The sequence below is a fragment of the Gymnoscopelus braueri genome (genome assembly GCF_963280865.1).
Source record: "Gymnoscopelus braueri genome assembly, chromosome: 11".
Classification (NCBI taxonomy): domain Eukaryota; kingdom Metazoa; phylum Chordata; class Actinopteri; order Myctophiformes; family Myctophidae; genus Gymnoscopelus; species Gymnoscopelus braueri.
The window spans coordinates 39,555,822-39,574,845 of record NC_137613.1 but is presented as its reverse complement, the minus strand read 5'-3'; the positions used below and the strand labels follow the sequence as shown (position 1 = coordinate 39,574,845).

At 39.1% G+C, this 19,024-nt stretch overlaps 2 protein-coding genes and 1 long non-coding RNA gene across 3 annotated transcripts; 1 reads left to right on the top strand and 2 right to left on the bottom strand.

Annotated features, from left to right (window-relative positions):
• Window positions 1-1,736: 1,736 nt before the first annotated feature.
• LOC308095775 lies at window positions 1,737-4,420 on the bottom strand. Its single transcript, XR_013934072.1, has 5 exons — window positions 4,336-4,420; window positions 3,856-3,930; window positions 3,589-3,639; window positions 3,302-3,496; window positions 1,737-2,944 (listed from the first exon to the last, which is right to left on the bottom strand). It is a non-coding gene; the product is annotated as an uncharacterized lncRNA (long non-coding RNA).
• Window positions 4,421-5,574: 1,154 nt separating this feature from the next.
• LOC308095305 (1-phosphatidylinositol phosphodiesterase) lies at window positions 5,575-7,647 on the bottom strand (the record flags this gene model as incomplete). Its single annotated transcript, XM_080442307.1, has 3 exons — window positions 7,553-7,647; window positions 6,119-6,689; window positions 5,575-5,847 (listed from the first exon to the last, which is right to left on the bottom strand). Exons 1-3 carry the CDS (start codon window positions 7,612-7,614, stop codon window positions 5,575-5,577), a joined length of 906 nt encoding a protein of 301 aa, XP_080298433.1. The 5' UTR covers window positions 7,615-7,647.
• Window positions 7,648-15,052: 7,405 nt separating this feature from the next.
• Window positions 15,053-18,228, top strand: LOC308095399 (protein rapunzel-like). The gene is made up of 2 exons (XM_080442457.1): window positions 15,053-15,172; window positions 17,104-18,228. Exon 2 carries the CDS (start codon window positions 17,168-17,170, stop codon window positions 17,855-17,857), a length of 690 nt encoding a protein of 229 aa, XP_080298583.1. The 5' UTR covers window positions 15,053-15,172; window positions 17,104-17,167; the 3' UTR covers window positions 17,858-18,228.
• Window positions 18,229-19,024: the final 796 nt, after the last annotated feature.

Genomic DNA, 19,024 nt, shown 5'->3' with positions numbered 1-19,024 from the left:
AACATATAGGTCATTATCTGTTAATGCTTTATTTAGATACAGTAGGCCAGTGTAGAGAGACAGGAAACCAAAGGAAAAGAGAGAGAGAATTATTCAAACCCAGATTCTCAGCTTGAGCATAATGGTCTGTCTGTGCTGTGCACTACCTGGCTGGGCCTAGACAACAAAGGGTGATACCCCAACTTTGAGAAGATGGCCTAATGCGTCAGCTGCTGTGATATCGGTACACCTAACACACTAACGTTTTGTTAACTTCATTTGTACACCAATAGCCCGTCTCACTATAGTCGGTATGCTGGGATGGGCTCCCTTAAACTCAGAGGTGGACAAAGTACTCGACCCCAGTACTTGAGTAAGAGTACAGATACTCTTGGTCAAATTTACTCCACTACAAGTAAAAGTAGCTCAGTCAAAATGTTACTCAAGTAAGAGTAAAAAAGTCATTGCTTTTAAATATAGTTAAGTATTCAAAAGTACATGCTTTGAAAAATACTTAAAGTAAAAGTAGAAGTACATTTCTTAATTTTTATATCAACAAATTGCTGTAATGTTTTCACAATGAATTTATAGGACCTTGTAACTCTTGTTTCAGAGAAGTACTGTAACTCTCTGAAACCACCTGCACTGCATGCACTGATGTGCTTGCTTGTAGAACCACTACATTATACAAAGCCTTCAGAAACACCTATAAAAACATAGAAATGACTGAGGAACCAGAACTAAATACTTTCACTCCTATACACCTATACAAGATGTACTGTAACAAAGAGGCGAGCGGAGGGGGAAGCCAGAAACGCGGCTAGTGTGAGATCACAAGTTAGGCCAATTGCATTTTAGGGAAGAAAAAGAAATTGCCAACCTAAAGGCAAAACCGCACCAATGCAACTAGTCGCAACCCCTTGCAACAAAACCATTTTAAGGTCAACCGCACCAATGCAACTCCTTGCAACTGCCATTGGGGATAATGGTTGCAAGTCGTTGCAAGTAGTTGCATGTTGCAAGGAGTTGCATGGCGAATCATTGGTGTGAATGTGGATGTGGAGTGGGCTTAAAAGTACTCAGTACTTTTCAGCCTTCCTACAAATGTACTCGAGTAAAAGTAAAATATTTGTCTTGGAAATGTACTTAAGTAAGAGTACTAAGGATCAAAAAAAGTAAAGTACAGAACCTGTACTCGAGTAAAGTACTCAAGTACATTTACTCCGTTACTGTCCACCACTGCTTAAACTCAACATCACAATCAAGATCGACTTCAAAATCGGCAACAAATGGGTGGATTTTTTATTGACTTATTTTTACCAAATTTTCTCCCCAATTTAGTTGTTATGCCAATTGATTGGCATAACCCCCCCGGAACACAGGCTAATTGTGTTTGTGTAGACACTCGACAAAGCCGGATGCACCATGGTGGATTCGAACCCACAACCTCCATGGTGGTGGGCAGGCACTCTAACGCTGCGCCACCCAAGCCCCCTAAATGGGTTGATTCTTATGACATTTTGTGGTGGGAATGATCAGTTGTCTGCCCCATTAAAGTTTGACAGAACAAAGGTCAAGGTCATAGTCAAGGTCAAGTCCAAAAAACTAGAATGGAGAGGTATTAGTGCAGCCAATGCTTTCACCCCTGGGTGTTTTTCTTTTACTTCTTCTTTATTCATAAAAATAAATGCACTAGATACACTTTCATTTTCAAGGGCACCCTTTACACAGGGGAACAGCAATAATAATAATAATAATAATAATAATAAACTTTATTTGTATAGCACCTTTCATGACATGAAATGCAGCTCAAAGTGCTTTACAGAGCAAGAATACAATTACAGTTACAACCAATTTAACAATAAAGCAAAAAAAAAGAAAAGCAAAAGCATAAAACAACATTAAAATAATAGCAAAAGGCAGTGAATCAGGCAATACGGTGAGGACATGGGTTACAACACAGAGATTTAAAAATCAACCAAAAAATCAGCTAAAAGCAAGAGTGAAGAAGTAGGTCTTGAGCTGTGCTTTAAAGCTATCGACAGAGGCTGCCTGTCTTAGGTGTAATGGGAGTTTATTCCACGCTGTCGGTCCGTAGAAGCAGAATGCTGCTTCACCGTATTCATTGTAGGCACCTCGAGCAGGTCAGCACTTGAAGATCTGAGGGTCCGGTTTCGAACATATCTCTCTAGGCAGTCATAGAGGTAGGAAGGTGCCAGACCATTTAGAGCTTTATAAACTAGTAAAATAATTTTCAAATCAATCCTAAAAACAACCGGGAGCCAGTGAGAAAAGTAGTAGCAGTACAGGTAGCAGTATACAACTATTACAAATATGAAATATGAAATATGAAATGAAACCACAAAGAATGTGAGCACATGACAACAAAAATAATATAACTGCAGTAAAATGCCCAGTATGCATGGCAAAAAACACTCTCTACTCCATGTCTACAGCAGTATAGCACTTTGCATGTAAAGTACATGCTAAATACAACATATTTTTTAGAAAGTGAGACAAACTGGTAACTGTTGACATATAATATGGAGAAGTTTTATTTCCTGTTTTTCAGCTACACTGCCACTACTACAAACCACTACAACAGTGTCATCATTGTCACATATCTGTCAACATTTGAAGACACATTTTTGTCCCAGGCTGCAATACAAACCAACAGCCATACTATTTCAAAGCAGCCTACTACTCACTCAAGCACTGTTGTCCTGAGAATCAGCTATTGCTCCATAAGGGACATTGTACACGTTTGTCAAACGGCGTGTCTTAAAGCTCATAGCACAGACGAAGAAAAGAAAGCAGATACCGCCAAAGAGCATTCCAATCCAAAGTAGCCACCACAGGCTAATTATAAAGAATGCAAATTGGTAGACAGTTTTCTGGCAGTATCCAACATCCCCGGTTGTTGGGAGGTAGTTGGGCGGATATATGGAAAATACCCACATGGTGCCTAGAAGTACAAACAGAAGTTCATCATAACATTCAAATAACTTTACAGTCCTTGTGGGTTAGATTACACATTTGATTAGGTCCAGATGCTATATTTAGGTTTGGCATCACCAATGACATGATATAAAATAAAGTATTGTTTTTAGCTTCTAAAGTGAATTTGCCTTCAATATGAAAGCAATACTATGCCTTCTTTTTTTCAGTGTATCAAATACATTATTACAGTATAGTAAACACCAAAGAAACAGAATACATCATATAGTGAGAATTGTACTGCATAAAAATGTATTGCTTCAGAAACCTAAAACGAAAAGACTATTTGAATCTCTCCACGTGCGTACTTCCCTCCCTCTCTCACCTGAGACGAACCAGCCAAAGTTGAAGAGGTAAAGGACAGTGATGAGGGATGAACACAGAATACTAGCAGTGCCTTGCATCCTTGAGAATTTGATGCAGTGGCTCAGAAAGATACAGATGGTGGTGGACACTCCAGCCACAGTCAGATAGATAGGGATCCATGGTTGCAAAGGACAGTTATTCAAATGCATGATCCCTAAGATACAGCAGGAGATATTTAGAATATTACGAATACAAGGAAACATGAAGAACTATGGTATGATGTGCTCGGGAAGAAAATAAACCTACCAAATCCAATAGCTGTGATCATAACCATCAATATAATGATATTCACCACAACTGTAAGAAGTAAGGAGAGTGGGGCATAGGGTCAAGGTTTAAATCCAACAATCAGAGCGAGGTGTTATTTGAACATACTAGCAGTGTATGGCACTTGGCAGAAATGTTTAATATTACTTATTTTCTACTATTTTATGACTTATATACTACTATACTATATATATTACTATATAAATATGCAAAAGGATGGGGATAAACATAGTAGAAAGAACAAACCTCCTATTGCAGTCAGTACTGGACTTTGTGGTTGGGAGTTGGGTTGGGAGTCCATCTTCAATATTTGCTCACTGCCTGGAGTACAGCAAGTAGAACGTAATGATATAAGACAAGAGTAGCTCTTAGCAGACCTTGTATTGAACTGTACTTTTCTGTGCATTCTTTTTTGCAAACTGCTAATAAAGTATTCAATCTATCAAATTCAGCAGTAGCAGACCACTTTAAAATAGTTACAGCCAATATGGTACATACCATTATACATGTACAATAAATAGAAAATAAACACACAAATATTACAGAATGAATACAAAGCTGATCAAACATCATGTTGTAGTGGAAAACGGAAAATGGTGCACATCTTTGCAAATGATGGAAGATACACAGGTGAATGGCATCAAGTAATAATTATAGATTGAATACTGAACAATATGGAATGCAATAACTTAGTTCTGATCATACAGTGTGTAGTGTATGCCTCACCTGTGCGTTTTCCAGGATGGAAACCTTATATTTTATGTTCGTTGAGGGTACAGCATGCATGGGCGATAGTGCAGCTACTGATTGCAATCAGCAAGTCAACTTCGCAACATCCTCTAGTTTTCAAGCAGGATGTTAGGACACATGTGACATGACCACTTGCTAAATCATTTTGCAAGATTTGTGTGTGCTACTCTCGTCGATTAGAATATTATTATATTCCCTATGTATTGCTGATACATTCCGTTTGCATGGATCCAGTTCAATGAATCCCTCAACATAATTTCCATTCACATTCATTTGTTCTGTCATCTCACTCACTGTCTCTTCTTGTAAGATTTATTTCCCCCTCTTCTTTATTTTTGTTTTGAATGGTTTTGTTATTTTTTACACATCTGCACAACGTTTCAGATATTTTGCTATGAAACAAGTGTACACCAAACAGTTTTGGTTATTTGCCATCTAGTGGGTTTCTCTTGTATTTATTGTATCTTTTCCTTGTTTATAATGACATACCCTCATTTTCTGTTTGACATCATTGTTCTGTACCCATTATTTTAATCTGCAAATTTAGAAAAATCATGGATAATTGAGTGCATCCTTTCACCTGTTCATATGCACTGATGATTCACTCCAGGCCATGAAGCTGAAATAAAGTACAATACAGTTTTTTTTAAATGTTTTAAACCTTGGACATGCTTATTTTTAATAAAGGCATTTTAATGGTAACTCTGGCAGGTTGTTTTTTTTGCTTTTCTTTGTCTACTGACTGATTTTACCCAACTCTTTACCCAACCCAGATCTCTCCAAAATTGTTGACTTATCCAGGCAGTGCTCCTCTATCCACCTTTGTAGTATTGTATTTCATTGTAGACATGGCAACTTTACTACAAATGTTCACAACATAGCTCTGTTTCCTTGGTACAGTCGCGTCATTTGGTCTTCACAAAATTTGATTTAGTTTTATTATCGTGGGTTAAAAGAATTATGGTGGGCCCATTGCCTTATTTACAGTCTCCAATGTGGAAATAACTTGGCTAATATGAGAAGTTGGGAATGAAAACACCACAAACGATAGAAAATGAATTGTTTGACCAGACTTATGAGTGAACAATGTACATAGTTCTCAGCCTTGCTGTGAATTGAGTCAAGCTTAATTTATTCTCTTTTGCACAAGCTTGCCGCTTTGCGACACTGTCGTACTGAGTATGAATAAGGCTTTAAAGACTACAGTATCCTTTCTCAGTTGAAGTCAATGATCATTTGAAGGAGAGGAGCAGCAGGGTAGTCCATGGTAATGATTCCAAAGCGTGGTTTCTGACCCGTCTTGGCCACCTCATTTAAGTAGTTAAAAAGTCTGCTATTGATACGCTGTGCAATGGCACTGGGGTAGGTGAAGACACCGGCTCCACTGGCATAGGTGAGAAACATCTGAGCTTTGTTTCCCACGGGCGCGGCCTCCAGGTGCTTATACACACTTTGCCATTTCTCTTCCACATGCAGCAGTGTGGGTACCTATAGGGGGACAAACAGCTTAGTAATCATCTCTAAACATCTGTTTTCCAGAAAATAATTAATATATTTATTAGCTGTGTCTCATTTAGGCTATACTTTGTCTCAGAAAAAAGTTATTTTCAATTGAAAAATCTGCACAGCAAAATTGAGTGTTAATTTAACTGTGAGTACAATGGCACCAAATGGGCCCATTTGTGCACTCTTAGAGTTAAATGAACACAGATTTTACTGTGTGTTATCTGTCAATGAGGATTTTAGAAGGTCTTCCTACACTCCAGTCATCCGCGATGTCCAGGGAACGGTAGCGCATTCCCAAATCTGGCCCGGAAAAGTCTTGCAGGACAATGAGCTTTCCCCGTGCCTGGCCCATGGTGGGCATTTGTCGGCTGTGCCACAGCAGATCCCAGTGGGCGTAGCGGTGGATGTAGCTCACCACAGCACCATAGATGTCATAGGTCTCACTGTACTCCTCCCTCAGGCGCATCAGCACGGTTTCCGTTGGGTGCTCATTGAGGAAGTCGACTACTCCCTCTAGCACATGGCCAAAGTGTGCCCGCTGGTAGGACACACCGTGATGGATGGTCAGGTTCCCCTTCACGTGACGCACGCGGATGTCAAGGAAACGGACACCGGCGCGGAGCTGAGACGCCAGGGTCCAGGACTGGCATTCGGCAATGGCCCCGCCATGCAGGGCCATGGTGTTGTGAGTTCCGGGCATGGTGACATCAGATAACGGGTAGCTGCTAGGGATGCCTGCCATCCAGGAGGCGTTGAGGAACTCAGGGCTGGATGTGTCATCATAGTCAGGTCTCTGTATGGCACCGTCACCCAGAACGATGGCTCTAACGAAAACATGTGTTCAGCAGGATACATGGAGTTAAAGTCACCATCTACAATACAGCTGCAGTGGTAGGCAGCAGGCCTCTAATAATACCGTTATCTGGCCTGACAAAGGGGCGGGCCCACCAGAGATGTGCTGGTAGGGGAATGGGCCCTTGCGAGTGATTCAAATTGACACCTTAGAAGTACGCCTGTGTTCTATTTGCAATGCTTTGGACGCCTCTCTACTGTTAAATATGAAATTACATGTATATTGATGATATAAGTATCCTTGTATTTGTTTATACAGAGCTTGGGAGAGTTTACCAGGGTGGACTTTTTCCACTGACCTCGCAGCCTTGAAAATGGGAAACGTGGGGGCGGGGCGGATTTAGCTGTTCAAACACAGATTTACAACAATTATATAACATTTAAAATAATCTGTTGGCCTGTCTTTAATATTTAGGATGCAGAGTAAATGCAGAGGACAGATTTAATCTATGTGCAAATATACAGTGACAAAATACCACCAAATGATTATGATTATGATTATGATTATGATTATGATTATGATTATTTATGTGCAACATTCAAGGATGTGGCCTGCACAAAATGATTACACAAAACTGTCGATCTACACCTGTAAAATTTGATTACACACAGTTCTAGCAGTATGAAATTATACGTCACAAATCTTTATTTATTAGCATTTATATCAATGATATAAGGCTGCCTTTGGTCTGTGCCAAGTTCAATTTCTTAAATTGGCCTTTGATTATCTTCTGGCCAGCCATATAATGCTGCAGCTTAGAAACAAATTGGCCCAAGACCAAACTTACTTGCCTACTCCTGATATATTTATACTCAGCTGATTCAATATACTCACCCTGCAAGGAGCATCAGTTCAAATAACGTTTTTACGGGAGCTTGTTGTGTGGCGTTCATCATTCCGGATTATCCCAGTTATGATGACAGGATCTGTAATCAAGAGAGAGCAAAGCAAGCAACAGTTATAATTCATGCAGAAATTATCTTAAGAGCCAAGATATTGTCCATTAGGCCTATGATAATTACAAATAATTTGCGCAGAGGTAGTTGGTCCGGTCATTAATCTGGAAGTGAACAAGTGCATATGGCATTACATGGAGAAAGGTAGAAAGGCTATGAATGCATACTCTGTGCAGGTAATTTCAGAATAAAAGCTGATCAAATCCAATAAATTACACCCCTTTAATAAAAACTGAGCACTCATAAAATAAGAACAGGAAAACAAATCCACAGATCTGTTTGTGTAACAACAAAACATTTCTCCACGGGAACATTGGCACACAAAACATCTAAGCCAACTATACCAGAGGGAACTCTTGTAAATAAACACCCCCTATCTCATTTCAAATCCCAGTAGTTCTTGGACCTTTTTCACAGCAGACATTTTGACATAAATGCAAGTGAAAGTAATAATAATAATAAATAATAATAAAATCAATATTATTAGCCATGGCCACTCAAGGGACACAATATTTTACCTACACTATATTTTCTTTCCAGTGTGAATTTGATACTTACTATAGTGACTGGTTGGACTGAATGTGGACAATATCAAACGTGAATACCCAGTCCAACTGATTCCCACTGATAACCCACGTGTTGACCAAAAAACATTTCCAATCACAAAAGCATAACATTTTCGGAAAAAGGTGGGAACAAAGGTCAGAGCCCAGGCTGAAAGTGAACTCATCTCACCCCTCTGGAGCATTTCCCAACAAATGAAAACCAATAGATCCCATACAATTCTCTTCTAGCTCCGGGAGTTTTCCTATAGGTCCAGTCTTACCTGAAGCCAGTTGGTGGGAGTCCTCAGCCGGAGGGTCCGGAGATAGAGACTGAGGGAGAGGAGCAGGAGAGAGCGAGAGAGAGAGGACAGAGATGAACTGTCAGAGCCAGCACACTGACCTGGGATGTTGATGTAGCACATGCCATGGTAAAGCCTCACGTCAGAGTGTTGGGGCGGGCAGTGAGGTGGGGTCTCTGAATTGATCACGCCATTCTCTTTCATAATACACAGCTGAGCGAGCTCACAACAAACACAGTGTCGTATAATGACACAGACACACACACACACACACACACACACACACACACACACACACACACACACACACACACACACACACACACACACACACACACACACACACACACACACACACACACACACACACACACACACACATTGTATTAGAGTGTTATTCTAAATGACAATCTATTTATTATTTACCATGCTGTGGTGAAGTGTAACTACTTTCAACAACATTAGCAGAGTCGTATGTAATGGTGATACTGGTTTGGTTGGTTTGATGTTCATTCTTCATAGGTTATAATTTATTTAACAACATTTTACTTGAAAACCTTTCTGTATAATTAAACAGCAGAACAAGCCAGATGCTCAAGTGAGGTCAAAGTCTTTGGACAATTTTAATAATATATCTGATGCTCTTGGGACATTATGAACAAAGATGTAGTCAAACAGGAAAACATAGGTCCCAGGCACTCAAATTATAGCAGGAAGGAACAAATACAGTATATTTGAAAAGGACATCAGTATGTCCGTCTGAAGACCAGCTTTGTGGTCTAAATATGCCGTGTTGCATCTTTTTTTTAACTTTGCAGCCACCTTACAATAAAGGCTTTTCAAAAATATATGTTCCTTCCTGGTAATATTTGTTGTGCCGTGTTTCTGTACAACTGCTCTTAATTCTACTTATATATAGATGATATTGCAGTATTATTATGTAGTAGTAGTAGTAGTAGAAATATTGTTATTATTTGAGTGAAACATTACAGTTCCTCTTACCCATCTGGATCAATATTTTAACTTTATATTTTCCTAATTTATTATACAAATATATTTATGTATTTATAATTTATTAACAAATATACAATATTTTGTTAATTATAACAAAACTTATTTTGCCTTCAAGGTTAATAATGTAGAAACATGCAGACAGGCATAAAAGGTTACATCAACATTCATTAATCTGTGGAAACTGTGCAGATGACCATTTTCACACAGTTTCTTGGAGGTGAGGTGAAGGCCAAACTATACCGGTCAGTATTATCTCCTCTGCAATGACATATGACCAAAAATACGTGTTTTGAACTGAGCTTTTTGGGAACAAATGGGACATTAACAACATTCGGCAAAATTAGCTCACAAAGTGTCACAACATGACTTGCGTGATTTACTATTTCCAGCAAAGAGATTAGGTGTAGAGGTAAAAAAAAAGAATGTGTGCACCAAGTATAGACCCCTGGAGGACTCCAGTCAACAATTATAATTACACAGTAGAAGTGATTCATATTAGTAACAGTTGATATAATTGTTGTGGTATTGATATTAAAAGTGTCTATAGTAACTTCTGTGGTTTTACCATTGCCAGCAGTCAGTAATTAAATCATAGCAACACCTCCATAACAACTGTTGCAGTCCATACTATTGCTGTGAGTAAGATAAGATAAGATAAACGTTTATTTTTTATTTTATTTACCATTATTAATATAATTATTATCATCGCTATTATAATTTAGTATTATTAGTATTAGTATATTTGTTTTGTTTCCCTTTGTTTGTCAAATCAAAGTCAAATGATACATACAGTGCCTTGCGAAAGCATTCACCCCCCTTCACTTTTTCCTTTATTTTATTTTATTATAATAGTTTTTATTTTATTTTAGAGACAGTACAATGTAAAAGACGATACCAAAAAAAGAATTCTCCACACTATACCCCATAATGACAAAATAAAAAACGATTTTTTTGCAAATGTATAAAATTTAAAAACACAAAATCACAAGTATTCACATCCTTTGCTATGATGTTGTTTCCACTGATCATCCTTGAGATGTTTCTATAACTTGATTGGAGTCTGCCTATGATAAATGAAATTGTATTTGACATAATTTTGGTCAGGTCCCACAGTTAACAGTGCATGTCGAAGCACAAACCAAGCCATGAAGTCAAAGGAATTGTCTGCAGACCTCTGAAACAGGATTGTATCGAGGCACAGATCTAGGGAGGGTTACCAAAAAACATTCCGCTGCATTGAAGGTCCCAACAAACACAGTGGCCTCCATCATTTGTAAATGCAAGAAGTTTGGAACCACTTCTTCCGAGGGCTGGTCACCTGGCCAAACTGAGCAATTGGGGGAGATGGGTCTTGGTCAGGGAGGTGACCAAGAACCCAATGGTCACTCTGACAGAGCTCCAGTGTTCCTCTGTGGAGATGGGAGAACCTTCCAGAGGGACCACCATCTCTGCAGCACTCCATCAATCAGGCCTTCATGGTAGAGTGGCCAGATGGAAGCTAATCCTCAGTAAAAGGCACATGACAGCCCATTTGGAGTTTCCTAAAGATTCTCTGGTCTGTTGAAACAAAGATTGAACTCTTTGGCCTGAAAGCCAAGTGTATTGTCTGGACAAAACCAGGCACCGCTCATCACCTGGCCAACACCATCCCTACAGGGAAGCATGGTGGTCACAGCATCATGCTGTGGGAATACTTTTTAGCAGCAGGAACTGGGAGAAGTCAGGATCAAGGGAAATTTTTATGCAGTAAAGTACAGAGAGATCCATGATGAAAGCCTGCTCCAGAGCACTCTGGACCTCAGACTGAGGCAGAGGTTCACCTTCCAAAAGGACATGGAGCCTAAGCACACAGACAAGATAACACAGGAGTGGCTTCAGGACTGTAGTCTGTGATTGTCCTTGAGTGGCCCACCCGGAGCCTAGACTTGAACCCCTTTGAACATCTCTGGTGAAATCTGAAAATGGCTGTGCACCGAAGCAACCTGATACAGCTTGAGAAGATCTGAAAAGAAGAATGGGAGAAACTGCCCCAAAATAGGTGTGCCAAGTTGTAGCATAATACTCAAGTAGAATTGAGGCTCTAATTGCTGCCTGATTTTGTATTTTTAACACATTTGCAAACATAAAAATTTTCATTTTGTCATTATGCAACATTGTGTGTACAATTCTGAGCAAAAAAAATATTTAATACATTTTTTAACATAACAAGACGTGGAAAAAGTTAAGGGGGGGTGAATACTTTCGCGAGGCACTGTATAATGGATATAGATATATGGACTCATGTCAGACTTGTGTAATCATGTTTTTGTTTACGGCATTTTTATTTAGTTTGTAACACTGGGTGTATATAAAAAGAAAGAAAAAGAAAACCAAAACAATTACAAGAAGATGTAATGTGTACTGCAACATGAAATGTAATAGTATTTAAAAAAAAACTTTATTGTGGCAGCAACTGCATTAAGTGTGAACGCATGATCGAGACAAAATAAAACAAAATAAATATACTTTGAGTATAACACTCTCTGCACTGGGTCTGGTTGAGTTAACATTATGTATGTATATTCTATCAATAAATATAAGTATAAATGTACGATGTATCACCAGTGAATACATACATTAATCTATTGCCAATGTATTTATGAATGGATATACAGTATGTACGGACTATCAATAGTAAATATGACTTTGACTGTGTGTGTGAGAATGTGTGCGTGTGCATACAGCTGTGTGCACTAAAGCACATGTAGAGAAAGGTGCAGATGAATATTTTCCCACGTTTCTCACCTATCAGTCAATGAGAGGTCAAATATTATACAACAAGCGTGCCCTGTTATCCCTTAACAGTATTTGGTTAGCTATTAATAGTAATTCTAAATACACATGTGTACAAAATATTGTGAATTCTTGCACTTTGCATGACCAGGTTAATTTGGGTGAAAGTTAAAGATTTTTAAGACCCATTTGAGCATTTTAACTATGAAAGAATATCATTTGAATGTCTTTTTTCAGCGCTAAAATATAGAGAGGGGACATGATCTTATCTGACTTACATTTCATAGCAATACAATTATTATTTACATTAATAAACCCTATACTTAGTTGACCAGCACCTATTTTCACGGAATGTTCACCTTTTGATTGATACTTTATTAGCATGTTTGGGAAACAGTACGACATTAAGTGCTCGGAATAAGAATGCCCAGTGTTCATGTGCTTATAAAACTGCAAATTCATAACCTTTAACACAAGAGGGCCCCACCTAAAGAATGGCTATCTCTGTTGGATAATCTGACTTGGCTCCTGTTTCATGCATTGCTGTTCACAGTGTTCACAATAAAGCATGATGTTAATGGAATAAGGTCTTATCAGAAAGGCCTTATCAGAAACATAGCTCCCCATGGAGCTATGTCACCTTTCCTGTTCACCCTCTACACCTCCAACGTCCGCTTCAACTCCGGCACGTGCTACCTCAGAGGTTTTCTGATGACTCCTTCATTGTCAGCTGCATCATGGATGACAACGAGGACGAATACAGAGCCCTGGTAGAGGGCTTCGTAGGGTGGTGTGACAACAATCACCTTGAGAAAGCCCAAGGAGCTGCCGGTGGACTACCGGTGGAAAGAGAAGAGGCCCCCGACTCCCATCACCATCCAAGGGTGGAGATATGGTGGACATATTCAAGTTCAAAGGTTCAACAGGCTGCTGCAGATGTTCTACCATTCTCTATAGCCAGTGTACTCTTCTTTGCTTTGTTTTGTTTTAGGGATGAGGAGGAAGTTAGACACTATCCAAGTAAACTCCTCTCATCCCCTCTATGATGTTCTAGTGGGGATGAGGAGCACATTCAGCCACAGACAACACCCCCCCCCCCAAAACACATATTATATTATATCATATTATATCATATCTTATTATATACACTGTTGATAGACTGTACTATTATATAGATACCCACTGCTGGAGGCCGATTGACACGATGTATATATTAGTCTGTCTCGCACTGTTAATAGTCTGTAAATGTTTCCAATAGTGATAGATCGTGATAGATTGTACATTTATTTATTGAGACATTATACATAATATGAACTCAGTCAGGTCATGAGCAAATATCTAGTGTCAGATAAGTATACTATTTATTTCATTTGTATTGTATTTTCTTTCTTATCTCCCTACTCTTACCAATACCTATCCTGTGTTTCATGCTTACAGTTGTTGCTGCTATGACACCTGAATTTCCCCACAGGGATCAATATATTTGCTTGAACAATCAAACTTAAAGTGATCTGATTATTCTCAATTATTCTTGGACGATGTCTCTAAAACCGACAGAAAGTACAACTAAATGACAAACATTTATATTTAGAGATAGTCTGAACAGTTAACATCTTAAACTATTAACCATTTGGGCCATTTCATTCACTAGCTACAGTCTTCTTTATCCCATTATATTATCATATGTGCTATTTTTGATACATTTATTTTGTGTCTTATTTGTTGTGTTATAGATTTATAGGACCAATTACCCTACATTTTGTTTAGTATGAGAAATGCTGATGGGAAATAGTTCCTATGCTCATTCTGCTCAAGAAGTTTTAAGAGAGAGTCATTGGATTCTTCTCATTCAAATCCAACAAGCCAGACCAGACCATAGCTAAAATATTTATGGGAGGGACCATCACACCCAAGAAAGGACAAAACATGCAATTGAAGTCACTTAATGGTATGCTAGAAGACTGAAACTTTAAACATGGCTGTCAAGTAGCCTAAGGTGTCCTTTTTGAAGATACTGCCCTCCTACATGGATGACCTCAGACATATTTCCTCACCCCCGCAAGTTCTGAAGGTGTGGCAATGATTGTGACAGAAACAATGAGAGGATGCCCAGCCTTTTGCTTTGAATAACGCCTGTGGTTACAGCCGCAGACAGCGTTGCCAGATTCTGTGAAAGAAACAAGCAACCAGGTCTAGGAAAACAAGCCGCAAAGAAGCGACTGGGCCACATCTGGCTAATAGCCGAGGTATGTTTAAAGTGCTCATTTGGGCCAAATGAGCACTTTAATGAGCACTCAAATGAGCACTTTAATGTACTTTAAATACATATTAATTTGGGGGTCCTTGACATGAAAATGTTTTAGAGCCACTGGTTTAAACAACATTAGGAAGCAAGCCCAAATAAGCAGCTACACTTTAGAAACAATCCCAAAAAACCTCAACCCGCAACCACCAATATTTACAAACAACTTCATAGAAAAACAAGCCCAAAGTCGCTTAAAATAAGCGGACATGGCAACACTGACCGCTGCCCACTGTACACTTAATAATCAGAACATCCACCCAATCAGCAATAGGCAAACATGAGTCACTACTGCCTGACAATACTCCTTCGTACGACGGTGTCCAGTGCCCGAAATAGCCGATCTACACGCCCACAACGCGTCACGATGCGCCACGTTGTGGGCTTGTAGATCGGCAATTATTTGGCCGCGGAACACCGTCGTACGGCAGGCTTACAGCGTTCCTATGCCCTTATTTGGCATAGAGGGGCTGACCCTACCATGCCCGAGGAGGAAAATGGTGGAAAGCAAAGCAACGTCTGACAGCTTGTGAGAGGAGGACTATCTTTCAGCAGTTTTATCTCTGGTAAGTAAACAAATGGACACCAGAATGTGTGACCTAAGGGCTATTTGAATTCTGTGTTGGGTTTGAACAGCAGAACATAAGGAAAGATAGATGATGACGAGACACATGTCAGATCAGGAAATGAGTGTGCAACATATGGTCAAAACAAATAACCTAATGTAGCTTGTCTTCCCGAAAATGATTTTTTTCTGATGATGATGAGACATCATCACATGTGTATAATTGATTTAAGAAATCAGGAAATGCAGAGCAACCTGGTCAAAACAAACAAGGTATTGAAAAGGATTTCATTATGATGGGCCTTATCATAGGTTTACATGGCAATTTCTCTTTGAGGATCTGTTAATTTTCATTTTCAGGTTACACTAGTATAAATGAAGACACACCCACTGTTCCTCCCTGACACACTATTTCCCCTGCAGTGCAACCTTCAAGCAGATCATTATAGGTCATAGCTTTAACTGTGGACAATTATAAATGTCTGCTCTGTTGTTTTAAGTGTACAGCTGAGCTAAACATTTGATTGTAATGCTTGCCTGCTACAGGCTACAGCAATACTTAAATACAGTTAATGTGTGCAATATGTTAATAATTATTTTCTAAATATTATTAATATAACTATTTATTTGCTTATGTAATGATACACTCAATTACACATGCATCTTACCCTCAACTCAACATATGAACACAGTTCCATTCCTCTCATTTCTGGGGTAACTCTCCGAATACTGTACATTAACATACTACTCTCAGGTTTACTTGCATTAGGTCATATGGGCATATTTCCATATATATTCTCTATATGTGCCCCCCCCCCCCCCCCCCCCCTTAACCTGAGTATATGTCAATGAAAAATAGCCAGAGTAACTAATGCCTCGGTTTTTACTTAGTGGGAAAGTATAGGCATCAATAAGACTATTGCCTAGTACGCTCAAACCAATTACTCAGATATCTTCCTTTTCACCTTAATGTCTACAAAATCATTCCTTCAGATTATTCAAGAGGTTATCATTATAACCCTTTCAGATTACAATAACACTCATTATTTATTAACTTATTTTAATAGAGTACTTCATTCATACAGTTCATCCAGAGAGAGCAGGTAGACCTATAAGCTGTATTGCCTTGCTCTCTCCTCTCCGTTGCTGTTAATATTCAGCATGTAAAGTGACTCCTTTTGCAATAGTATGTATGCATACCCTGTCACAGTTGTTGGCTCTGCAATTTGAGAGGTACCCTGGGTTTCCCCGGTAACACTATACTGTAAGTCAGTGGTTCTCAACCTATGGGTCGGGAGACTCTCACCCCAGGGCGGTCCCCAAATGATTTTGGTGGGTTGATTAGCTTAACGTGCAACATTGTTTTCTCACTCAACAGTAAACAAACCAACATACAGTACAAGTATAAACAGCGTATCTGAACATTTCTAAAGTGACAATTTAAGGACCTTTAAGACTTTTTTAATACCTCTAAAATGAAAGAAAAAAGAATAGACCATTACTACTTCAAAAGTAACCAACAAACTATACTATAGAAAAATCTAACTTTGGCCAAATTGTCAAATATTACCTGAGAAAGAGCTCTTCTGAAAATAGCCGAGCTTGTAGATCTGCTATTTTCACAACATTTATCTGTGGAACCGAGTCAAACTAAATGTAATGCCTCAACTCCTACAATTCCAAGTGCTTGTCAGTTCAAATATGATTATTTTGGGGTGTCACGGCCTGAAAAGGTTGAGAACCCTTGCTGTAAGTAACCGACAGTAGGATGGATGCCTCAGAAAGCAAGCCTTTTTAAAGCGTAAAACCTACAGTACTGAACCTGAAAAACGTGAAGACGGTTAAACATTTGACTTAACTAAACGTGCAATCCACAGAGATTCAGGAAGGTTTCAACCTTGTGAAACATGATGCGACTCTCTCTCGTTTCAGCCTCCTGACTAATTTGTCTGGACCTTGGGGTTCGTAGGAGGCCGAGGAGCCAGAAGCAGCAGCCATGGCTAACGCAGAACAGATGAAGAAGACTGCGGTCAAGGTGTTGGGCTGTGTGGAGAAGGCGACCTCCTTTGCCTCCTCCATCGACCCCATGTTTGGCATCGTCTCCTCTCTGATCGGGGTGGTCCGCAAGGGCCTGGGGAGTGAGGAGGTGCACGCTGCGGACAAGGACTTCCAAGCAGTCCACAGCAAGCTCACAAGCATTTCTGAACAGAACCGTCAGTGCCTGCGGCAGATCCGCATCGACGAGGTAAACCAGACCTTCGGCAAGTACGAGGAGTACATCAAACACCAATATGAAGCCTTCAACAACATGGTGAAGTACGTGAAGAAAGATCCAGAGAACGCTCACGGCCACATGGATGAGTACAAAAGCATTTACGAGAATGACAAGAGCGACCTGAGTCTCGACGTGTACTACCGCGGCGTAATGGGGACCGGAACGGTGTTCGGGAGGCCCCTGCTGAAGGTGTACCTTGACCACTGCGAGGGAGACCGCAAGATCATGGAACACCGCTGCTCCCACCTGGGCCACCTCTTCCAGATCGGCCTCATTGCCCTCATGGCCTACACGGCGGTTACCGAGGATGATGAGGACGAGGTTAGGGAGAAGTGGGGCAAGAGGGTGAAGGAGATCCAGAGCAAAATGCTGGACGTCCTGAGTCAGTGCAAAGAGGTCAGCTCCACCTAAACCTGAGCTAGACTGGGCTGGAGTCGACGAAGGGATGTGGTCCTCCCTTTCGTGATATTTACTGCAGGGTTTACGTTTTAGATATTAGTGTAAGTACAGTATATCCATCTCTCTCAGTATCTATACTCTGTCGTGGACCAATGAAAGAAACCAAATGATGTAATACAATCTGATAATGTTACCTTTTTCTTTGTTCGGGCACATACATTGCAAATGTTTTTTTCTTTTTTAAATAAAGTATGTTATTCTGGATTGTGTGCTACTGTATATTTGTTTCAAGGAAACCACTTAAGTTTGTAAAGTTGCACCTACCACTAAATGCTGATATGCAATATTTTATATAATCTCTTCAATAAAAAATATCAAAATTATTGGTTCATTATTTCTCTGTTTCTTCTTTGTTATGTACAGCTTTAAAGGTTGATAAAGAAAAAGTACAACGCTTTATATTTCAGTAACATTCTAATAATCAAAAAGCCTATGAAAATATCTCTGAACTTTAAAAATAAGAGCAAAGGGGACTGTATTTTAATCATTAAACAATAAACTTTGAAAAAGCATGAACTCATCTAAGCCCAGCAGTTCAGGAGGGTCATTTTCTGGCAGTAAAGACACGTATGTTTGAATTGATCTTAATACATATATGACGCATGGTAAAATGGTAACTAAGCAAACACATTTGTACATTTTCCATCCTTGATGTTTAATTGGTCTCTGTTTAAATCATTGAACGCATATAAACATGCAGTGTGGTAAAGAAACTAAGTACATTTACTCAAGCACTATACAATTTGAGGTACTTTTACTTTACTGGATTTCTAATTTTCAAATATTGTACTTTTGCTCCACTACAATTATTTGAAAACTTTAGTTACTTTGCAGATATACATTATTTATAAAACATATCACTTTAGCCCTATTTTATACATAGGCTATTTGAAAATAGCCGATCTAGATCTGTTATTTTGAAACTTTAGTATTTTTTACTTTTGGTACTTTAAGTATATTTTGATGCCGATACTTTTGTACTTTTATTTGAGTAACATTTTGAACTGCAGGCCTTTTACTTTGGAATGTTTACATTGTGGTATTGCTACTTTTACTTAAAAAATATAAGCAAAAGTAATATTATAACATAATAAAATATCTCAGTACTTCTATTCCACC